This window comes from Marmota flaviventris, chromosome 7 (assembly GCF_047511675.1).
Source record: "Marmota flaviventris isolate mMarFla1 chromosome 7, mMarFla1.hap1, whole genome shotgun sequence".
NCBI classification, from domain to species: Eukaryota; Metazoa; Chordata; class Mammalia; order Rodentia; family Sciuridae; genus Marmota; species Marmota flaviventris.
In genome coordinates this window covers 106,694,966-106,718,538 of record NC_092504.1, presented here as the reverse complement: position 1 = coordinate 106,718,538, position 23,573 = coordinate 106,694,966, and the positions used below count along the sequence as shown (strand labels likewise).

At 38.2% G+C, this 23,573-nt stretch overlaps 1 protein-coding gene and 1 long non-coding RNA gene across 3 annotated transcripts; one reads left to right on the top strand and one right to left on the bottom strand.

The window, feature by feature from the left end:
• Positions 1–14,888: 14,888 nt before the first annotated feature.
• On the bottom strand, positions 14,889–16,424 carry LOC139701311 (uncharacterized). 2 transcript variants are annotated; one of them, XR_003581477.2, is made up of 3 exons: positions 16,026–16,424; positions 15,601–15,765; positions 14,889–15,473 (listed from the first exon to the last, which is right to left on the bottom strand). It is a non-coding gene; the product is annotated as an uncharacterized lncRNA (long non-coding RNA). The 2 variants fall into 2 exon arrangements; XR_003581476.2 differs by having other exon boundaries at positions 14,889–15,765.
• Positions 16,425–16,572: 148 nt separating this feature from the next.
• Positions 16,573–19,879, top strand: Tigd2 (tigger transposable element derived 2). Its single transcript, XM_027926693.2, has 2 exons — positions 16,573–16,898; positions 17,077–19,879. Exon 2 carries the CDS (start codon positions 17,955–17,957, stop codon positions 19,533–19,535), a length of 1,581 nt encoding a protein of 526 aa, XP_027782494.2. The 5' UTR covers positions 16,573–16,898; positions 17,077–17,954; the 3' UTR covers positions 19,536–19,879.
• The last annotated feature ends 3,694 nt before the right edge of the window (positions 19,880–23,573 follow it).

The window sequence follows — 23,573 nt, the reverse complement described above, 5'->3', positions numbered from 1 at the left end:
TATACTCTATATATGTCAGTTAAGTCTAGGTTATTGATTATGTTACTGAGTTCTATAGTTTCTTTATTCAACTTTTGTTTGGAGGATCTGTCCAATGGTGAGAGAGGTGTGTTGAAGTCACCCATAATTATTGTGTTGTGGTCTATTTGATTCTTGAACTTGAGGAGAGTTTGTTTTATGAACGTTGCAGCACCATTATTTGGTGCATAAATATTGATAATTGTTATGTCTTGTTGGTGATTGGTTCCTTTTAACAGTATATAATGTCCTTCATTATCCCTTTTGATTAACTTAGTCTTGAAGTCGATTTTATTTGATATGAGGATGGCCACCCCTTACTAGGACCGTGTGCGTGGTATGTTTTTTCCCAACCTTTCACCTTCAGCCTGTGTATGTCTTTTCCAATCAGATGTGTCTCCTGAAGGCAGCATATTGTTGGATCTGTTTTTTTTAATCCAGGTTACCAGCCTATGTCACTTTATTGGTGAGTTTAAGCTATTAACGTTTAGGTTTACTATTGATATATGGTTTGTACTTCCAGTCATGTTTGATTATTTATCTTTTTTTTAAATTTGTTTGTTTATCCATGATTAGCTCCCCCCCCTCGCTTTACTGAGGTACTTCCCACTGTTGGTTTTGGTTGTTGTTTTTCATTTCTTCCTCGTGTAGTGTTTCGTTCAAGATGCTTTGCAATGCTGGTTTTCTGGCTGCGAATTCTTTTAACTTTTGTTTATCGTGAAAGATTTTTATTTCGTTGTCATACCTGAAGCTTAATTTTGCTGGATACAGAATTCTTGGTTGGCATCCATTGTCTTTCAGCGGTTGAAATACGTTGTTCCAGGATCTTCTCGCTTTCAGCATCTGTGATGAAAAATCCGCCGTTAACCTTATTGGTTTACCCCTTAATGTAATCTGCCTCCTTTCTCTTGTAGCTTTTAATATTTTCTCTTTGTTCTGTATATTGGATATCTTCATAACAATGTGTCTTGGCGTTGGTCTACTGTGATTTTGTATGCTCGGTGTCCTGTATGCATCTAGAATTTGTACTTGTGTTTCCTTTTTTATATCTGGAAAGTTTTCTAAAATTATTTCATTCAGCAGGTTGCTCATTCCCTTGGTTTGGACCTCTATACCTTCCTCTATCCCAATGACTCTTAAGTTTGTTTTTTTTTATGTTATCCCATATCTCTTTGATGTTTTTCTCGTGGTTTCTTACCAGCCTTTCTGAGTTGGCTAGACTCTTTTCAAGATGATATATTTTGTCTTCATTGTCTGACGTTCTGACTTCTACTTGCTCCATTCTGCTAGTGATACTCTCGTGTGTGTTTTTAATTTGGTTTATAGTTTCCTTCATTTCTAGGATTATTGTTTGATTTTTTTTAAATAATCTCCATCTCCTGGTAAAGTTGCTTATTTGCTTCTTTTATGTAATTCATTTTCAATGTGTTCTTTCATTGTTTGAATTTGCTGTCTCATGTCCTCTTTAAGATTCCATTTCATCTGTATAAGGTATTCCTTGAGTTCTTTATTTGACCATTTTTCTGATGCCTCTAGGTTCTCCTGTAGATTTAGGCTGTCCTGCATTGTTTTTACTCCTTTTCTTCCTTGCTTTTTCTTGCTGCTCATGTTACTTCCGGTTCTGTTTGACTGCTAAGTTACTGTTTACTCTTATAAATTTATTTTGGTTTTGTGTATCTCCGGAGTCTCTCCTTTGTGATGGGAGACTATGACTAGAGATGATGAATTTTACTGCACTTTAAAGCAGATTCATTTGTTTCATAAACTGTGTACGGATTCTGATGGCATATAGCGATCTGCGGTTTGGTCTTGGGACTTACGTTTAGGTTGAGTGATGTGATGGTATAGAGGTTGGTATATCTTGGCAACCTTGGAAGATTGCTCTGCTGACGAGGGATATTAACAGGAGAATGGTCCGGAGTATTTGGGGGTAGCCAGGGAATTGGTAGCACTATATAATGCCTTGGAACATTTACCTATACACATTTAGTAAATTACACATAAACAGCGTCATAATGCTTGGGAGGAAAGGTATTAGAAGGGGAGGGAAGAAGTCACTAAAGAGAATGAGAGTAAACAGGCAGAATTCAAGAAAAGGGGAATAAGGAAATTGAAAAGAAATGAAAAGACAAAATAATAATAATAATAATAATAATAATAAAATAACAATAAAAATTAAAAAAAATAAAATTAAAAAAAAAATTTAAAAAATTTTAAAAAATGCAGTCTTAGGGTTCGATTAATTTCTTTTCCAGTAGGTGGAAAAGCTTCTCCTCTCAATACGCAGGAACCAATCAGTGTGAGGCGGCTCCTCCTCCCCGACTGGGGGGGTCTCCAATCCTGGGCGCCCAGGGCCTTTCCTGGTATCCAGTCACTTCCTCGCTTTTCCTCCAGTCAGGACCTGCTCACCGGTGACGTTCACCATAAAACTGGCTACACGCCGGGTCTGCTGCTCCCGGGAGCTCTATTTTCTTGAATGACTGGGCCCACTCTCTCTGTTTGCCATTCCCCCAGACCCTAAGGTTGTGGAACGTGGGGCTGGGAACCGTCAGCTTATTCTGCCTGCCCTCCAGTAGCCACACCCCCGGGAGCTGGCACAAGAGACCTCGGTTGTCAGCGCTGGTGGGAGCGGTAGCCGGGAGTCATGCACTGCTCCTGACTCCCTTGGTCTGACAATTGCGCTTATGGGAGAGCTGGGGGGGGGCGAGATCTCCCCGCTGTGCGGAGAGGAGGGGCCCGAGGGTCACACACCTGCAGACGCCAGTCTCAACGAAGCTATCCCCTCTGCTGAACTCTGGCGACGTCAGTTCTCTGCTATGGTGGTGTCCAATGCGAGGGGCTGCCGTTAGTTCCCTTTGCCGGGTGTCCAATGTGAATGGTGGGTCCGGTCTGGCTCTCCCAGGCCCCGTCCCAATCCTGGGCCCGCTGCCTATCCAGAAAAGTCTTAACTGGGCTTCTCCAGAAATCTTCACCTTGGCTGATTTTAGGATTATCAACAAAAGAGTTTCATTTCCTGGCTTTCAGTATGCTTATTTTTCCCCCAATAGTTTCTTTCAGCTCCTGTGTAATACAGAAACCTGGAGCTCCTGACCTAGGTCTGGAAGCATAGAAATAAATTCAAAGAATTGCAGGCTCCAGAAACAACAGGAAAAGAAGATTGTCAAAGCCCGCCCCCTCATCACTGGCTCAACAGCCATCTCATTTAAGTAACTGCTCTCTGGATGGTCTCAGTTCATTTACACACTTGAAAATTCACCAACTCTTACCCCCTCCAAAAAAAAGAGAGAAAACCAAACCAACAAACAAAACAAAAAACTAAAAAATACCTACATAAAATCAATAGTATGCTCTGCTCAGAAAGACCTGCAGGACCAGCATATCTTGCCCTACTAAAATAACGCATAAGGGCTGGGGCTGGGGCTCAGCGGTAGCATACTTGCCTGGTATGTGTGAGGCACTGGGTTCGAATCTCAGCACCACAAATAAATAAATAAATAAAGGCCTATCAACAACTTTAAAATATTTTAAAAAATAAAAATACAAATAACACATAAATTTCATTCTATCTTCTTATTTCAGGTACATTGTTCTTTGACACAAATCATGGTTTAGATAGCACAATTCCATGGTGATTATGAAGGCCTGCTCTTGAGCTGCACTTCTCAGCAGCTTGTCCCCCACTTCCCCAGCCCTATTCATCCCTCCACCTTAACTTCTGCATGTCACTGGGCTGAGGCTGGCACCTTCACCTGGAAGCCAAAGCAGAATTAGCATGCCAGTCTTCACACAGGGACAGAATTAGAACTCAATGCCCCCCCCAAGAAGTAGGCAAGAGAGTTGACTTGGGAACAGAAAGCAATATTCCTGTAATGATCACCTGAACCTCTGGCCTAGTATACAAGAGAATAGAGGGATTTTCCTTTGTAAATAGTTTTTGTTAGTTCCCCAGAGTTGCTCTACTAATAGAAGGAATTAACATGTTTGAGCAGAAAGTTGCACTTGGTTTTAGGCAGACTCTGGAAATTAGACAATGTGGGAACAATTTCATCAGGGAGTGCACATTATGATGGTTTTCATCTACATCTCCTGAAAGGCTGCTATGGTTCCCTCTGGCTTCTTTAACTCCTCCCCAGAAAATCACTACTTCCTATTTATTCTACCACTGAAAAGTTTTTAAAATCCACTTCCCTTATAGCCACCACCATTTAAAAAGTTCAGGACCTCACCAGTGTTCCTTTGGTACAACTACACCATTCCATTTCTGAAATTGATTTGATTATGCCACTTTCCTTTACATTCTTTTTATGCCTGTGGGTTCCCTGTATAAGTTTCAGAGAATCTGTGACCACTCATGTAATTGAATTTCAATTTTCAGAGTATGTGCCTAAAGGGAGAATCCATCTTAATCTTTTAAAACCCTTTCTATGCTCTTATTAGTGAATTAGAGTTATACTTAATAGTTGGGTTCATTTTGACATAATCATACTTTTTAACCTTTTGAACACTAAAAAATCCTGCTTGTTTATAGATTAAATCCAAAAGTCTTTAGCGTAGCTTTTTCCAAATTTAAATACATACCACTACTTTCTCCATTATATACCTTAAATTTCCCCCAGAAATTTGTGCATGTGTTTCTTTGCATGGCAAAAGAGACTCTGCAGAAATGATTAAATTAAGGATCTTAAAGTGGGGAACAGTTCCGGGATTATCTTGGCCCGGTCTAATATGAGGAGACCATAGAAAAGGCAGCAGAGTCAGAGGCTGAGGAGATTTGACCTTGGAAACAGTGATCTGTTCATAGAAATTTGAAAATGCAATGCAGCTGGCTTGAAGATGGAGGAAGAGGATGTGAGTCAAGGAATACACATAACCTCTAAAAAAAGCTGGAAAAGGAAAAGACTCCCCTAGCATCAAGACAGATTTTAAGTTCAAATGAAACCAATTTCAGATTCTGACCTCCATAAGCATAAAGTGATACAGTTGTGGGTTTTTTTTCTTTCTTTTTTTTTTAATAGTTGTAGATGGACAGCACACCTTTATTTTGTTTACTTTTATGTGGTGCTGAGGATCAAACCCAGTGCCTCACATGTGCGAGGCAAGCACTCTGCCACTGGCTACAGCTCTAGCCCCAAAGTTGTGTTGTTCTAAATCACTAAGTTTGTGGTAATTTACTACAGCAGAAATAGGAATTCCCTTGTCCCACAAATTAAATAAGGTATATATTTTCTCATTTTGAACCTTTACCCATGATTTCCTATTTACCAGAAATGTACCTGTCTGCATTTTGTCCTTGAGGAACTCAAACATACTTTGATGTCCAATACCACTGTTACTAGCATTCATGCCTGACCTTACTTCTCTATGTGCATATGGTCCTGGTTTAAATAACTAGTACATTTCCACTAGTTTGAAAAACCTATATTCTAGATTTCAAATACCTTAGAGGGCAGGGCAATTCAATATCTCATTCTTTTGGGCATTCCTTGTTAGCTCCTTAACTATACACATTTGTGTCCTTAACTATACACATTTGTACAGTTCATGCATTAAATGAGGTGATAAATCTGCACTGCTCACAGAAATACTTTATGAATTCATTTAAAAGTTAGGATAAGAAATATGGATTACCTTAGTGACAAAAGGAAGAGTTGAAAATGTGACCATGAATAGAATTTGTAAGGGAATTTTGAGAAAGAAGTTCAGAGATCTGAAAAAGAACAGTCAAGAAGAATAAATGTATAAAGGGAAGTCAGTCAAAGAAGAAAGAAGTAGGAACACAGTGTTGATGGAAAGTTGATGTCTGTCTACAGCCCTGAACATCTGGGTCCTCGGTTTTAACCTTTTGTTTTTAACCAGGATCATTTCCCTGAATTCTTCTAAGCCTTACTTCTGAATAAAGGTTAAATTAAAATTCTTGAGGCAATTACTTTTAACTTTTAAACAAGAACCCAATCAATTTTTCATGCAAAAACAAATTAAAAAGCTCCAAGAACCCAGTCCAGTTTATATCCATGGATGTAGCCCAGTGGTAGAGTGCATGCTTAGCAGGTACAAAGCCCTCTGGGTTCAAGCCCCAGTACGGCAAAAAGCAAAACAAAAATATTGTTGTTGTTTTAAATTTTTTTTGGCAGGCACAGGGCCTGCAAGTCTATATGAATAATGCAGATTGTATTTTTATATTTTTAATTTAAAAAGAAAACCAAGACTTCTGTCCAGAAGAAAAAAAACAGAAACAGTTCCTTTTGCAAAATCAAAATCAAAACAAAAACAAGAGGCTGGGGCTGGGGCTCAGTGGTAGTACACTTGTCTGGCATGTGTGAGGCTCTGGGTTGGATTCTCAGCACCACATATAAATAAATAAAATAAAGGTCTATCAACAACTAAATCATATATATATATAAACAACATCAACAACAAAAACAAACCAAAAGTTGGTTAGGGGCAATAGAAAATACTCTTTTTTTAAAAAAAAAAATATTTTTTAGCTGTTGATGAACCTTTATTTTATTTATTTATTTATTTATATATGGTGCTGAGAATCGAACCCAGTGCCTCACACAAGCTAGGCAAGCGCTCTACCTCTAAGCCACAACCTCAACTCTAGAAGAAAATATTCTTAACTGAAAAATAATTCCCACAACTAGAATTAAAAAGTATTTTTAAAAAATATTTTTATCTTTTTAGTTGTAGTTGGACACAATACCTTTATTTTATTTATGTGGTGCTGAGGACCGAACCCAGGGCCCTGCATGTGCTAGGTGAGCGCTCCACCGCTGAGCCACAACCCCAGCCTCCTAGAATAAAAGGTATTTTTAACTTGTGAGGGAATATAGATAACCGCAATTAGTATCTGATCATTGCCAAGGGCTTTCACATATATTCTTGTTGAGTTCAAGCAACCCACAGTATAGGTCCTCTTATTCATGATTGTCAGGTAAAAGAATATGGGAGGTTCAGACTTGTATAATCAGTAATAGATAAAGATGGGTTTCAAACACATACTTCTCTGTCTGAAATCTATGTTCTCACAAATGCATTAAATTATTATCAGCAAATCCCTCTCTTTGGAACAAAGTGATTTCTGATTATGATCAGGCTGAGGGTGATGACATATAAGGAGCCTCACTGTCAACTATAACTGTGGACCAATAGCCCAACTGTGAAAAATATTATATATACTAATAGTAGTAGAGGTACCTTCAAGAATTTATTTTTAAATATTAAATATTAATTACAAAAGAACTTTGCATATATTGTCTCATTCAACATGAACAAGCTAAGATATAAATGCTATCATTTCCTTTTAATAATTAAAAAAATTGAAACTGAGAAATCAGATCTCTTGCCCAATTACACAGCTGGGAAGAGATACAAGATTTCAAGATTTCACTTATTTATTCATTTAATAAACAAAGACTTACTAAAAGCATACTATATACATGTACTATATTGCACATTTTTTTTTCTCCACAGTGAATTTTATTTATTTATTTATTTTTAATACTGGAAATTGAACCCAGGAGTGCTTAACCACTGAACTACATTCCTAGCCCTTTTTATTTTTTGATAGAGAGTCTCCTTAAATTGCTTAGGGCCCTGCTAATTTGCTTAGGCTGGCTTTGAACCATGATCATCCTGTCTTAGCTTCCTAAACTGGTGGGATTACAGGTATGCACCACTGTGCCCAACTCCAGTGGAATTTTTAAGAACATAGTTTATAATCCTAAAAGCTTTAAAACTCTCATGAGTTTTAATATGCTAGGCTAAAAAGCACTGGTAGAAAGGACTGGGCAGACACTGCTGTAGGATTCTTGTGCATGCATGTGGTAGTTAGCAATTTAATAACAACACTTCACAATATTGTAGCTAACACAGACATAAACTGCTGCTAAATATCTATTTTATAATATAACAATGTTTATGACTGTTCATTAGAGTATAACAAAACTCCTAGAAGCAATGCAATTACCTTCCTCCACTTGTAATGAATCAATTTCCTAGTCACTTACATCAAGGAGTACCAACTGTATAAAAGGGAAGGAGTCCTCTAACCAAATTAAAAAAAAAAAAAAAATTAAGGGAAGGAAAGAAGGCTAGCAGGCAGGCAGGCAGGCAGGCAGGCATGTTAAAGACCCAATACTACATGTGAAATATCCATCAGAGAACACTATCTAAAGCTCTCCTCTTCTGTAACCATGGAATTGATAAATGAACTACAACCACCTATTGGGTAAAAAAAATAAAAAACTTATGAACAAACAAGGTATGTGCAAAATTAGCTTCTGTGTTTGATGAACAAATGTTGTTGTTATTGTTTAAGCATGCAAGCCTGTTTCTTTTTAACCCCAATAGAAACAAAACTACCAATGAAACAATAAAAATTTAAAAGTCCAGTTACTTTGAAATGGGATTTAATTATCCCAGAAATTCCTCCTAACCACAGCAATCATGTAATCAGTGCAATAATTTCATCACAATGTTGATAGGGACTTTCCAAGTTGTCAACTAACTCCCTATTATGTCCTCAAGGAAAAGAACTAAAAGTATAAGATAAGAGAAGGAGGAAAAAAACCCAGAAATTGGTGAATAATACAGCCTCTTAGATGCACAGTGGAAAGGGGTGGGACAACACATCTAACAAAGCAAAAGAGGGAAACATCACAACCCAAGAGAAGAGAGGTAGTTAACACCTATCACCACTTTCCTGAATGGAGATATCAAGGTTCAGGTACATCCAGAGACACAATAAATGCACAAGTGGCAGAATTAGACTTCTGTTTCTATTTTGGGGGTTTTCTACCCTATGTGGAACAAAGAATAGAGTATATTTCAAACATATTTCTGCAATGATGACTATTTAAAGATTGTGTTTGATCATACCCACAATTTATATCTTTATCATCTCTTTCAGATACCATTAAAAATCTGCCTCAAACACTATGTAATAAACTGATTCTAAATTAAAAGGCAGGAAGAAAATACATACCTGTTTTGGATTAACAAAATAAAAATTTCAATAGACAATCCTGAATTAGTCTGGTGAATCTCCTTATAAAGATTATATATATATATATATATATATAAAACCTCTCTTGCAAACATTATACAATATTGTTATGTGTGTATAAACTAGGCCTTTCCCATTACATTTGTCTTTTAGCTAATCTCCTTTTCAAATATCCTCTTGGGAGGTTGAGAGAATTAGCATTCCCCTCCCATCAAAAGATCTGGGAAATAATAAATTTAGGTAGCATTTACTTATTATTATTTGCTTATTATTGGGAATTGTGCAAAGCAATTTATATATAACATTTTATTTCATCCTTATAACAAAAGACCAATGAAACCAGTCTAATTTTTGTTCTCATTTTCCAGATACAAAAGGTTTTATATAAGCAGCCCAAGGTCCATGGTTATTAGGAATAATAAGAACATAAATTATTATTTAGTAGGTGGCAGTCAGCAGTACAAAACAAAGACTGTGTTTCCACAACCTATAAGGTACACCTCTAAGATGCACTGACTGTTGAATCTCTAATTTCACTTTTTACCATAACTAGGTTCAACAATGGATGAGGAAAGTATAATATAGAGGTACCATTAAAACAATAAAAATTAATATAGAACCCAATTGATAATAAAAGTAATAGGAATTAATTAGTCATAGAAGAAACACAAAATTAAGCTTGTGCAGGTCAATGCTATAATGGATTATGTTTAGTTCCTGTGTCAGATAAAACAAAGTAAAATTCCATTTAGAAATATTTTCTCTGACATTAAATATAACTAGCACTTATCACATGAATTATTAAGTAAGGTGACAGAGTAAGTATATCATGGACAGTTTCTTCAATATCATTTGGGCTAAATGCAGAGATACTCCTCAGAAAATTATTTCTTGTACCTCACCGTAACACTATAACCCTAATAAAACCCAAATATTTTAAAAAGAGGGCAAAGGATCTAAATAGACATTTCTCCAAAATATGCAAATGGTTAGCACATAATATTCAATATCATTAGCTATCAGAAATATGAAAATCAAAACAAAAATGAGATACTTTTTTATAACCACTAGGATGGCTATAATTTTCACAATAAGTGTTTATGAGAATGTAGAGAAATGGAATCCTCAGATATGGTTTGTAAAAATATAAAATGCAACTAGCTGCTTTAGAAAAATAAATCCTCAAAAGATTAAACATAGGGGCTGGGGTCTAAATTAGAACAAGATATATTCCATGCTTGTATAATTATGTTAAAATGTATTCTAAAGTCATGTATAGCTAAAAGAACCAATAAAAAGTAAATATAAGAGGCTGGGGTTATGGCTCAGTGGTAGAGTGCTCACCTAACACATGTGAAGTGCTGGGGTCAATTCTTAGCACCACATAAAAATAAAATAAAGGTATAGTATCCCACATACAGTGAAAAGAAAATTTCAAAATATTTTTTTAAAAATTATATCACATCTTATTATTTCAAAAAGTTGCAGAGAAGAAAATACTTCTATACACATTTTATGAGGCCAGCATTATCCAGATACCAAAACCCAATAAGGACAAAAAAAGAGCACTATAGGTCAACATCCTTCATGAACATAAACGCAAAAATTTTCAACAAAATGCCAACAAATAGAATCTGACACCACATTACAAAGATTATTCATCATGATCAAATGGGAATAATTCCAGGGATGCAAGGATGGTTCAACATATGCAGATCAATAAAACATGACACACCACATCAAGAGAATGAAGGTCAAAAACCATATGATCATCTTAATAGATACAGAAAAGGAATTTTTATAAATTTTAATGTTTCTTTATGGTAAAAATGTGTAACAATTAGGTTCAGAAGGAACACACCTCAACATAATAAAGCCATAAACTACAGTCCACATTACACTGAATGGGCAAAATCTGAAGGCTCTGAAGATCTGGAACAAGACAACAATGCCCATTCTCACCACTTTTATTAAATACAGTATTGGAAGTCCTAGCCAGAGCAACTAACAGAAAGAAATAAAGATCATCCAAAGTGGAAAGAAGGAAGTCAAATTCACACTGTGGCAGATGACATGATGTAGAAAACCCCAAAGACTCACCCTACCCCAAAACTTACCCAAAGTAATAAATATAGCAAAGTTACAGGTCGTAAAAATCAATGCAAAAAATCAGAAGTATAAATATTAGTTGTTATATACTAATAGGGAATTATCAGATAAAGAAATCACAATAGATATCCTATGGGCAATGCTACAAAAAAATAAGACAAAATACCTAAGAATAAATTTAACAAAAGAGATGAAGGAACTCTACAATGAACATTATAAAACATTGATAAAAGAAATCGAAGAGGACACAAAAGTGGACAAACATCCTATGATAATGAATCAGAACAATTAATGTTGCTGAATCCTATGTTTCCCAAAGCATTGTATCAATCAAATGCAATCTATATCAAAATATCAATGACATTCTTCATAGAACTTCACAAGAGTCCTGAAATTTGCATGAAATAACCCCCCCCAACACATCCAAAGAGCCAAAACAATTTTTAGTAAAACAACAAAGCAGTAGACATTACATTATCTTCTTTTAAAATATACTACAAAGCTATAATATCCAAATAGCACAGTAGTGACATAAAAAAAGACACACAGATCAATGGTACATATTAAACAACCTAGATGTAAACCCACACATTTACAGTTAACTGATTTTTGACAAAGGAGCTAAGCATACACACTGGAGAAAGAACAGTCTTTTCAATAAATGGTGTTAGGAAAATTGAGTGTCCACACACAGAAGAATGAAACTAGATCCCTACCTCTCATCAGTCATAAAAATCAACCAAAAATGGATTAAAAATTTAAATGTGAGATCTGCAACTATGAAACTGTTGGAAGAAAACATGCTTTAGGACATTGCAATGGCCAAGGGTATTTTGGACAAGACCTCAAAAGCACAGGAAACAAAAGCAAAAATGGACAAATAGGATTACATCAAACTTAAAAAGCTTCTTTTGCATAGCAAAGGAAACAATGGACAGAGTGAAGAGACAACCTTCAGAATAGAGAAAATATTTGCAAACTATGCATCTGTGAAGATGTTAATATTAAAAATATATAAGGAAATTCAATGGCAAAAACAACCCAATGTAACAAAGGTAACAGACCTAACCAGACATTTCTCAAAAGAAGACATACAGCAGAAGCAGTAGGGAATGCCTGTAATCCCAGTGACTTGGGAGCTAAGGCAGGAAGATCTCAAGTTCAAAGCTAGCCTCAGCAGTTTAGTGAGGTCCTAAGCATCTTAGCAAGACCCTATCTCAAAAAAAAAAAAAAAGGGGGGGGGGTGCTGGGAATATGGCTCTGTGTGGTTAAGCACCCCTAGGTTCAATTCCTGGCACCTCCAAACAAACAAACCCCACATACAAATGGCCAACAGATATATGAAAAAATGCTTAATAATCATCAGGGAAATGTCAATCAAAACCATAATAAGATATTGCCTTACTCCAGTAAGAATGGCTATTATCAAAAATACTAAAGATAATAAATGCTGTTGAGGATGTGAATAAAAGGGCAAACTTCAACTCTCTTGGTGGAAATATGTTAGCACAGCTATTGTGAAAAACTGTATGAAGGTTTCTCAAAAAACGACAACAACAATAGAACTACCATATGATCTAGCAACCTCACCTCTGGATTCATACCAAAAAAATAAAGAGATATCTTCACTCTCATGTTCACTGTAGCACTATTCACAATAGCCAAGAAATGTCTGTCAATTGATTAATGAAAAAAGAAAATGTGGTACATATGCATAATGAGATTATTTTCAACTATAAAAAAGAATGAAATCCTGTCAGATGCAACAACTTGGATGAAACTGAGGATCGTTACGTTAAGTCAAATATGCCAGGCATAAAGAGCAAGTCCCATAAGATCTCACACATAGGTGGGACAAAGTTGATCTCCTAGAAATTGAGTGCAGGATGGTGGCTACCAGAAGCTGGAGAAAATAGGTGGGAGGAAGAGATGGGGAAAGGTTAATCAGTGAGTATTAAGTTAGTTATATGGAAGTAAGAAATTCTGATGTGTTATTGCACAATAAGGTAACTATAAATAATTGTGTACTATGTATTTTAAAAAAGCTAAGGGAGAGGATTTTGAATGTTTTCACCATAAAGAAATAATAGGGGCTGGGTGTATGGCTCAGTGGTATAGCACTTGGATCCTCAGCACTAGAGAAGGGGAGAAGAAAGAAAGGACAAATGTTTGAGGAGAGAGAGTTGATTTGAATAGAACATTATACAATATATACACGTATGGAAATGTCACATGGTACCCCATTAACATGTTCAATTTTTGTTTTCATGTTAGTTAAAAATAAATTGAAATTTAAAAAGAACAAAAGAATTCACTATCTTTCAATAGCATTTTGTTATCAACATTAAACACACACACACACAAAACCCAAGTCCAGGCCAGGCAGGATGGCACATGCCTGTAATCCAGTGGCTTGGGTGGCTAAGACAGGAGGATCACAAGTTCAAAGCCAGCCTTAGCAAAAAGAGAGGTGCTAAACAACTCATTGAGACCCTGTCTCTAAATAAAATACAAAAAATAGGACTGGATATGTGGCTCAGTAGTTAAGTGCCCTTGAGTTCAATCCCGGTTATTCCCCCACCCCACCCCGCCAAAAAAAAAAAAAAGTCTGGGATTTTCCAATGAGTAATCTGACCTGCATCCAGAAACTTTCAAATAGAAAAGTGTTCCTACTTTTAACCATTCAAAATAATATTTTTATATTAAAAATGAACATTTTGGGCTTTTATTCTATAATCTAAAGTAAGATAACTTCAGAGTTGAAAGAATTTAAATAACAAGCCTTCATTTTACTGGTGAGAAATGGTTCATATCCGGCTCATTTGAAAACACAAACACACTCTCCAAAAGAAAAATAAATTATATTTTAACTGGAAAATTCCCCTCAATATTATATGTCACTGAAAGCAGACAACAGTAACTTTCTTTTTTAAAGCAAGCCATTGATTTTCAATTGGCAGTAAACTTTTTAGCTACACATATGTACTATTTGATGATATTAAATAGGTTTAATACACATGGAATATTAATATCATAAAAAATTCGTGTTTTTACTTATTAGTAGTAATTAATCAGTAATTCAGTATCATGGAACAAAAACTTCCAAATAAATGGGATCAATGATAAAGAAAATGGAAAACAAGAATGCAATCCCTTAAAACTAAGAATTTATTCTAACTAGAGATATCTTATTCCATTATAAAACTATTTTGTATGAAGAATACCACTGATAAAAGACTATGTACAATGTATGTGCATTGATATATCTCAGCAGAAAATTTAGAACTTATGAGAAACATAAGCCTGTTAAATTCTGTGCATTTGGACAAACATATTATATATTATGACATGTATCCATCACTACAGCATCATCCAAAGTATTTTCACCACCCTGAAAATCCATTCTTAACATTCCATTTTAACTGCACCTCACTCTAACATTAAGTTGGCCACAATTAGCAACCTATTCCCCTAGCAAAACCCGGAAAGTTTATCAGATGAAAGTAGCTCCTTTAACACAACTGCCTTAGATAAGGTCTTAGGAAAAATCTGCTAAAGATAATTGCTTTAAGTGAAGTGATGTTGGGGGTGACCTGAGGACCAAAAGATGTAGGCTGTATCCAAATTGGAACTTAACAGAAGGCAAAGAAAAGGGAACAGCTATAAGTCATAAAACACCAGCAAGCTGCAGAATTCAGGAGAAACAGAGATATGCAAAATATCTGGAACAAAATTAAACTCTAGAGATAGTAGGGGATGTGGATAAATGGCAAATTTATTTTTATTTAAATATCATAGGACAGAGTGACCCCATAGGCTGGAGGGTGAGGGGAATGCCAGGAAGGTGACATCTGCTTGCTTGCTGCCTCATTTCCACATGATTGGCAGTCTGAAAGTCAGCGCTCTTCCCTTATGAGGAATGATCAGATAAAAGTCTTTCACGCTCCTTACAAATAGCAGGGAAAAGAAAACTTTAAAAAATATGACATAAAACTACTATAAAGTTAGACTTTACCCAAAATAGCCAAGGAGAATTGCCAGAATAGGACTGGTTGGTTGGAAGCTAAGTGGGAGTCGGATTGGGGGAGGGGGGTCGAAGGGAGGTCTATCTTTAGGAAAAGCAGATATTTGTCAAAAGCCACTTATAGCCTCACTTTCGACGTAGAAGATGAGTGAATTTCTGTCGCGCCAGAGAGTGTAAAGCTGCTATTCTGAAGAAGGCAATTGTGCAGTTTCGGCGTGGGAGTCAAAAGACTGGGAACCAACATCTCTTTTCTGCAGTAGGAATGCTCAGTTGAATTTCCGTCGGTGAGTTCCGATATTCTAGCAACAATGTTGCCTGGTCAAATACATGACGAGATACTACGTTACTTTGTGTTAACGCAGAGGTTCGATACTTACGCACGGATGTTGGGGGGGAAAAAAAATCTTAACAGAAGACTCTTGCACTTTTCACACTATTTTACCAGGGGTCGGGCACAGGCAGGCAAACTGCGTTTCCTCCGTAAACAGGTGCTGCAGGATGAAGGTGCAACCGCTCCCTTATCCAGGGAAGGTTCTGGCGACGCTGCAAGTATCTCCGTGGAAACAATAAATCCAGTCTTTAGCAAAATGCAATTCCCTGGTTACAACTGAGACACAGTGGGTGTAAAGGGGCTGCAGCAAATTCACGCCGCTGCGTCCCACAGGTTAACACGTGTACCGGCTGCTGCCAGGTCTAAGAGCACCCACCAGGGAAAGGACACACGACAATCAGCTCGAGCGCTGCTCTCCATCCATCCTGGCTTGTTTGGTTGGATGTTGCAGAGTAAAAGCCCCAGCTCCTCTCCCAAATCCTGTCCCCACCCCAGCCCACCCGACCTCATCCAGCAGCCGCGCCCGCTCTCCTCACCGTGCCTCAGGATTCCGGCTGCTTCTTGTCCATTTCTGGCGGGCAGCCTGCGGGGTAGGTGGGCACGCGGCTCCCCAGAGGGGGCTTTGGGAGGCGCGGATACTGTCACTCCTTCCGGAGGGCGGTGGCGGAGGCTGTTTGTAAACACTCTCCACGTGCGCCTGCCCTCCCCCACTCACAGCTCGTGCCAGAGCCGGAGGATGCGTCGCTTTCTTACTCGAACGCAAAGGGTGCGAGTTTTATTCCCGATGCGAGAGATAGAAGCTTCGCCCGCAGAGCCTGGCCATTGGTAAAAGCGCCAAGACAGGGCGAGCTCGTACCGCCCCCTTCTGGCCAACCCAGCCGCCCGCAGCCCGCAAAGACCGGACCATTTGCCGAACCCACGCAGCGTCCGGAGAACGCGCGGCGTCCGAGTCCCGCCCCCCACTCCCGCCCGCTCGCCGAGTCCCCGCCCCGGGCCGCGCGCGCTCGCCCGCCAGGCCCCACCTCTCGCCGACACACGTTCCTGCGGGGGCGCGCGCGTGCTCCCTAATCCCCCGCCTTCCGGCTCCGGCAGCGACGCTCGCCTTTCGCTGCCGCCGCCGCCGCGCCACCGGTGTCAACCTCCTTCGGGAGACTCCATTTGCTCTCAGCACGAGCTGGCCGCCGTGCAGGCAGGCGGAGAGCGATGCCCGCAGTCGGCGAACTGGCGTCCTCTGCGCCAAGCGGCTGCTCACCGGCTGGCTGGCCGCGGCGGTGACACCCTGGTCGCCCGCGTCCAGGCAGAATCCGGGCTCCCTCCGCGGGAGGAAAGACGTCCCGCGCTCCGGAGCTCGCGCGGCGGGGAGAGGCCCTGGCTAACAAGGCTTCCCTCTGACCTCTTAATTTCAGGAGGTAGGCTATTGAGGTCCCTCTCGGTCAACCCAGATAATGCCTAAAAGCATTATTTGTCGCATTTAGCTATCACATTGATAGGAGGTGTTAATTTTCTCAACATAGTTGCAGGGTAGGTGTGGGTAATGCCACAGACCCCGATACTGAAAAGAGAAATGTTTTTGGTATTTTCCTTTAGGTTTCAGAGGCTGCGAGTACCCATACAGCCCTCACAGGAACTTCTGTTGGCCCATGGAGGATCATCTCTCACCAGGACTATTGTAACATCTTCACCGAGCTTTCCACCCCACAGCCTCTACCTTGGGTCCTGATTTCTACCCATGAAGTTTTTTGATGCTTTCTTTAATCACGAGGCATTACCTCTTGCCCACCTTTCCCCTTTCCAATAGCAAATTACATTAGGTGTAAGTTTGTGTTGAGTTAAAGTACAGAGTTTTCTGCTTGTCCACTTTCACCTCATTTGCACCTCTTATGTCCAGCTTGCCTTAACTTGCTACGATTTTTCATAAGCACTCCCCTATGTAACCTATAGCAATCCTTGACTGGAAAAGAGCATCCCTTATAGTCCATTGCCCTACTAAGACAACACAGTGAGGGAATGAGTTTTCCCATTGTTTTTTCCTGTATGTCAAGTTTGCAAGTCCTATATTGCGTTTATTTTCTTGCACATATCCCAAAATACCGCAACCTCAGTCTTAGTGCTTTAGGGAAAAACCTTCTCTGTAATGATGGCAACTGTTAAGTGTTTAAGAGGACTGTTTTAGAGACCTTGTAGTGTAGCTTTGGTTCAACTTCTAACCTCCAGTAAGATTGCAGTTCATGAAAAGACTTCAAACTAAGAGGAAGGTAGGGTTAATTGGAGCGTTCCCTGTTGTAAGAACTTTGTTTTAAAATGAAAGTGAAGAGGTTGCTGTAGACCTTGTCAGAAAATTGGTGGTTACTCTAGGTCTTCAGGGCAGAGGAGGGATCTAATGCTCCATATTGAAATCTCTGTATTCAAATTTAAGTTGTTAATTATCTTGTTCCAGTAATCACCTGAAATATTAGACACTTAAAATGTTAGGGAAACGTAAGCGTGTGGTGTTGACAATTAAGGACAAGCTTGACATCATTAAGAAACTTGAAGAAGGTATCTCTTTCAAAAAACTTTCTGTGGTATATGGAATTGGTGAATCCACAGTTCGTGATATTAAAAAGAACAAAGAAAGGATTATAAACTATGCTAACAGTTCAGATCCTATAAGTGGGGTATCCAAACGTAAATCTATGAAGTCATCAACATATGAGGAACTTGATAGGGTTATGATAGAGTGGTTTAACCAACAGAAAACAGATGGAATTCCAGTGTCTGGAACTATTTGTGCAAAACAAGCCAAGTTCTTTTTTGATGCTTTGGGGATGGAAGGTGATTTTAATGCATCATCTGGCTGGCTAACTCGATTTAAGCAGCGCCATGGTATTCCAAAGGCTGCTGGGAAAGGAACAAAATTAAAAGGAGATGAAACTGCTGCCAGTGAATTTTGTGGTAATTTTCAGGAATTTGTTGAGAGAGAGAATCTACAGCCAGAGCAAATTTATGGTGCTGATCAAACTGGATTGTTCTGGAAATGCCTTCCATCAAGGACATTAGCTCTTGACTCTGAGCAAAGTACTTCTGAGTATAGGTCAAGCAGAGAGAGAATCATTATTATGTGTTGTGCAAATGCCACAGGTTTACACAAACTTAACCTTTGTGTTGTGGGGAAAGCAAAAAAACCCCGTGCATTCAAAGGAACTGATCTTTCAAACCTTCCGGTCACTTACTTCAGTCAAAAAGGTGCATGGATAGAACAGTCTGTTTTCAGACAGTGGTTTGAGAAATATTTTGTGCCACAAGTACAGAAGCATTTGAAATCTAAGGGGCTTCTCGAAAAAGCAGTGCTTCTTTTAGATTTCCCCCCAGCACATCCAAATGAAGAGCTGTTGAGTTCAGATGATGGCAGAATAATTGTGAAATATTTGCCACCAAATGTAACAAGTCTAATTCAACCAATGAACCAGGGAGTTTTAGCCACAGTAAAAAGATACTATCGAGCAGGACTTCTCCAGAAATACATGGATGAAGGTATTGACCCAAAAATGTTTTGGAAGAATTTGACAGTGTTGGATGCAATTTATGAAGTGTCAAGAGCTTGGAACATGATAAAATCAAGTACCATAACCAAAGCATGGAAAAAACTTTTCCCTGGTAATGAAGAAAATTCAGTTATGAACATTGATGAAGGAGCCATTTTAGCAGCTAACTTGGCAACAGTTTTACAGAACACAGAAGACTGTGAACATGTTGACATTGAGAATATTAATCAGTGGTTTGACTCTCGGAGTAATGACTCAAGCTGTCAGGTGCTAACTGACAGTGAAGGTGCCGAGGACCAGGCCAAGCCTGTGGAGCAAAAGCCTTCCTGTAAAACTAAAAAAGCAGAACTGAACCCAGAAAAACTTATTAGTCATAAAGCTGCACTTGAATGGACCGAAAACTTACTGGATTATCTAGAACAACAAGATGACATGCTTCTGTCTGATAAATTGGTATTACGGAGGCTTCGGACCATAATAAGAAGAAAACAGAAGATCCAAAATAACAAAAGTCATTCATAGTGCTGTCAAGTGTTTCAGTGTGTTTGAATCTTTGTGTATTGATCTGCAGTGGAACTTACCTTGTTTGAAGTGCTGTGGATTCTGACGCCAAATACCTTTTATAAATAATTTTAGGATTAGATGCCATTTTTGATTACTTAAATTACAGCCCTTTAATGTTGATTTTAACAATTAAGTGTTGACATGTAACTTGTCTGTCTACTGTTTCTAATCTGTATTATACTAATTAGATCATAAGGTACCTAAGGTCAGGGATCTTGTGTCTATCTTGTGCCTGAATTTCAATGTGTCTAATAAAGGTCCATGCACACTATAGGCACACAATAAATCTTACTTAAATTGAATTTTTTCGACTTTCTTTGAATTTTCACTTCTAAATTGAAATAGGTTAGGGCTAAGTTTCTATTTTTGCTGCTGAATATATTAAAAGAACTCTGCAAAGATTGTGCTAGACACAGGGGATGGTGGCATACTCCTGCAATCCAGAGGCTGTGGCAGGAGGATTTTAAGTTCAATGTCAGCCTCAGCAACTTAACAAAGACCCTATCTCAAAAGCTGAGGGATCATGTGGCTCAGCAGTAGAGCAGATGTCTGTCATGCACAAATCCCTGGGTTCCTTCCCAGTATGGGGCAGGGATGGGGGATCAGGCTGAGGTATCTCAGTGTGACTACTGAGAATTGAAGGACAGTAGGCTAAATCCTTAAAATATCACATTTCTGTACTAGCAGTATTTAGGCAATCAGAGATTCAAATTGGCCATCTCTGAGTATAGTGAAGGAAAATCTAAAGTTAAAATGACTCTGGGGGAAAGGGTTTGTGCTTCACTTTTATTTTATTTGACAATAGAGTTCCTTTATGGTTGTGGAAAGAATGTCAATGCTGTTCTAAGAAAATAAAATTCAGTTTCCAAACCATTGTGATTAGAAGAGATAAGCGTTAAGTTTTATTATACGTTATTTCGATTCTTTATAGATGGATTAGTAGCTTTTCTTTTTAATGAGCTATTAATGTAAGACTTTAAGTAGATCATTGCTTTCATATAGCATGTTTTTTTCTGTGACATGCTGAGAATATAAGCATATGTATATAAATTGTGGAGCAGCATGTGTTCGGTGGACTAGCATTAAGTAAGACTTGAGAGAGGCACTATAGAAAGAACATGGGCTGCTGTGTGATCACGACCAAGTTATCTAATCTACCCATGTGTAAGATAGGAATATTTCATGTCTCAAAGAGGGCTGATGAGGAGTTAATGAGTTACTATATGGATTTTATATAATAGTAGTTATTCTAATAACACATGAGTGTTGCTACTGTTATTGCACTGCAGAAATTATGTTTCAAATGTATACTAAACAGATCCAAGGTGTGACTCAAAGTGATGTAGCTGTATTAGGAAATCTCTTCCACAGGAAATGAGGTCAGAGATACAAGTAATTAGTTTGAGCTGAAATACAATAATAATTTATTTCCATGAAAACTTGAGAATTAATCTAATTTAGAAATCATTTTCTACTAATAGGCAATGTGAGGTATGCAGGCATATTTAAGACATCTTAGGTTAATTGTATGAAATGGAAATGGGATTGTAATTTCTTTGCTCTAAACTGTTAATATATTGCTAATAAAATAAGTAGATATTAGCTTTGTTTATAAAATAAAAGCTATATGAATATTGGCACAATTCACTGAAGCAATAAAATACCTTTAAAGTAAGTATGACTAAGACAGTAGGAAGCAGGACACTTGAAATATTTTATCAAACTAATACAGAAACAGTAGAAAATCAGAGCAAAAGAAATGTCACAGGAGACTGATTATAGTAATCCCGCCCAGCCATCCACAGCAGGATTCCTTGTGATATGATTTGAGGGGATAGTGGAGAACCATTTGACAATTTCTTCTTTGATAAGGCTGTCATTAGCTCAGAATTCTGCCTTTTGAGCTGAGGCTTTGGGTTCTAGAATGACTTTTCCAGATGACTTCTAAGAATCCTCTTTCTTTGGGAGAATTCATATGTCATTATTAACATACCTTTCTCAATCTACACAATTTCAACTACCTGATGGACTTGAGGAAATGGCTGAGGACTGAGACTAATTGACTTCCCTGAAAAGGGCTGAAACTTGATAATGATCATGACCTACATTTGCATTTGAGTACTGCTTTCTATTTTTCACAATGCTTTTTACTAATAAAAATTTATCAAACTTCTTCAATCATGACATTGAAATGGCCTAATCTTGTATTTTTATTACAAATGCTAATGTGACTTGTGCATTCTAATTCCATAAGTAATTGTAATACAAAAATCTTTTCCCCCTTCTAGATAATGTAATATTAGATCCTGTAGAAAGACACAAGGTGGTTATCTTGATTGGCCACATGTCCCATATAGACACCCTGATTTGAAAAGCACAGATGTATAGGCTCTTAGTTTTGATTTTGTGCACCTTAGAGAAAATATACACAAATTCTAACTATTGGTTACTATTTATAAAAGTGCATAAGTTTTAGGAGACTTGAAAGACAAAACTCAGACCAAATGGGGAAAGTGGTAATTAAGAGCATACTTTTAAAAAATTGCATAATGGAAATATTTGCATTTTACAATTCACAGAGTAATGCAGTTATTGATTGGAAAACTTTCTGGGCTCAATAAACAATAGAGTTGGCAGAATTCAGATCAGTAGCCATGATCAATTTGAGTAGAATTATAGTACTATAATAGCTATTGTTCTGGGATTCATTTTGCTTTTAGTCTACTTCAGACTGAGCCACACAGTCACTTCATGAAGAGTTTTCTGAGTTTAGGAAAAATCATGCTGGACTAAGTGGCACAGCTTACATGCAGCAGAACACAGAGCTACTCAAACCACAGATCCAGAAGCACCTGCCTACTGCACTGTAGCTGGAGCCACACAGCCATGGTACTAAAAGCCAAATTGAGGCCTTGAACACCAAACAGCACTATTCAGGAGGCCTGTGTCCACTTATTACTCTACTATTTTCACAAAGTTGACCATTTCCTAAATAGATACTTTAGATCCTAAACAGTAATATCTACAATGTTGCAGGTCTTGTGTGTCAGTTGTGGTCTTCTTCTATTCAAGTTAAAGTGAATATAAAACAATTATTTACCAAAAAATCTTGTGTATAACTTAAAATTGTCTTGCATAGCTCATATGCATACATTGAGAAATGGTAGCCAAGAAGAAGGAGGAGGTGGTTGAAGTCCAACACATTTGGAGGGTAAACACCAGCTTCTCTGCTCTTTGCCTAGATAAACTTGGCAGATTGTGGACCTCTTTGGAACCTTTGTATAAAAAGATAGAAGGTTAAATGGACACTCCAGACATTTATAAACACCAGCTATTAAGTAACTCATGGTTGTTTGTTGAGAACCCTGGGTCTCCTGGCTTGGCTTGCAGAATGAGTCACAGCTTTCTCCCATGGTAACTGTGCAGACCTCCAGGGGTCTCCATACCTCTATTGAGATCCAAGGCCTGTGCCCATCTTTGGGAATGCTGGTTGAGGTATATACATAGGCGGGAAGGCAATGCTGAGTTCCCTGTTCCCTAGGTCTATAGTGTATGCTGTTAATCCCCACAGGAACCATAAGTGAAAAACAAAGCAGGAAGAGCCACTGTAGTCACAGTTGAGGATAACAGCACTCAAAGAGAAATGCGTTTTTCCATGCAGTATTAGATGATAGCTCATATGCTCTATGCAAATGCCAAGGGAAAACTGAAGGAGCAGGTTTGATTCAGACATGAAGCAGCATCAATATCTATAGCACTGGTCACCATATAATGGATGAGTCCAGGGGCCACTGGGTCTGATTTGCTCAATTTCTGCCAGTATCTGCCTGGTTTATACCTGTCATCCCAGAGTAAGTGTCACAGTGCCCCCTTTACTCTCAGGTATCCCAGATTAGAAGCAAACTAGATGGTTTCTCTATTAATGAGCATAATAAAGAACAGAGAATGTAGGTGGTATGTCCAAGGTCACAGAATCACGGGGGCCCAAGAAGGAAG

Excerpts from the sequence above, each read along its gene's own strand:
- Tigd2 (XM_027926693.2), top strand. The coding sequence starts at position 17,955 with ATGTTAGGGAAACGTAAGCGTGTGGTGTTGACAATTAAGGACAAGCTT.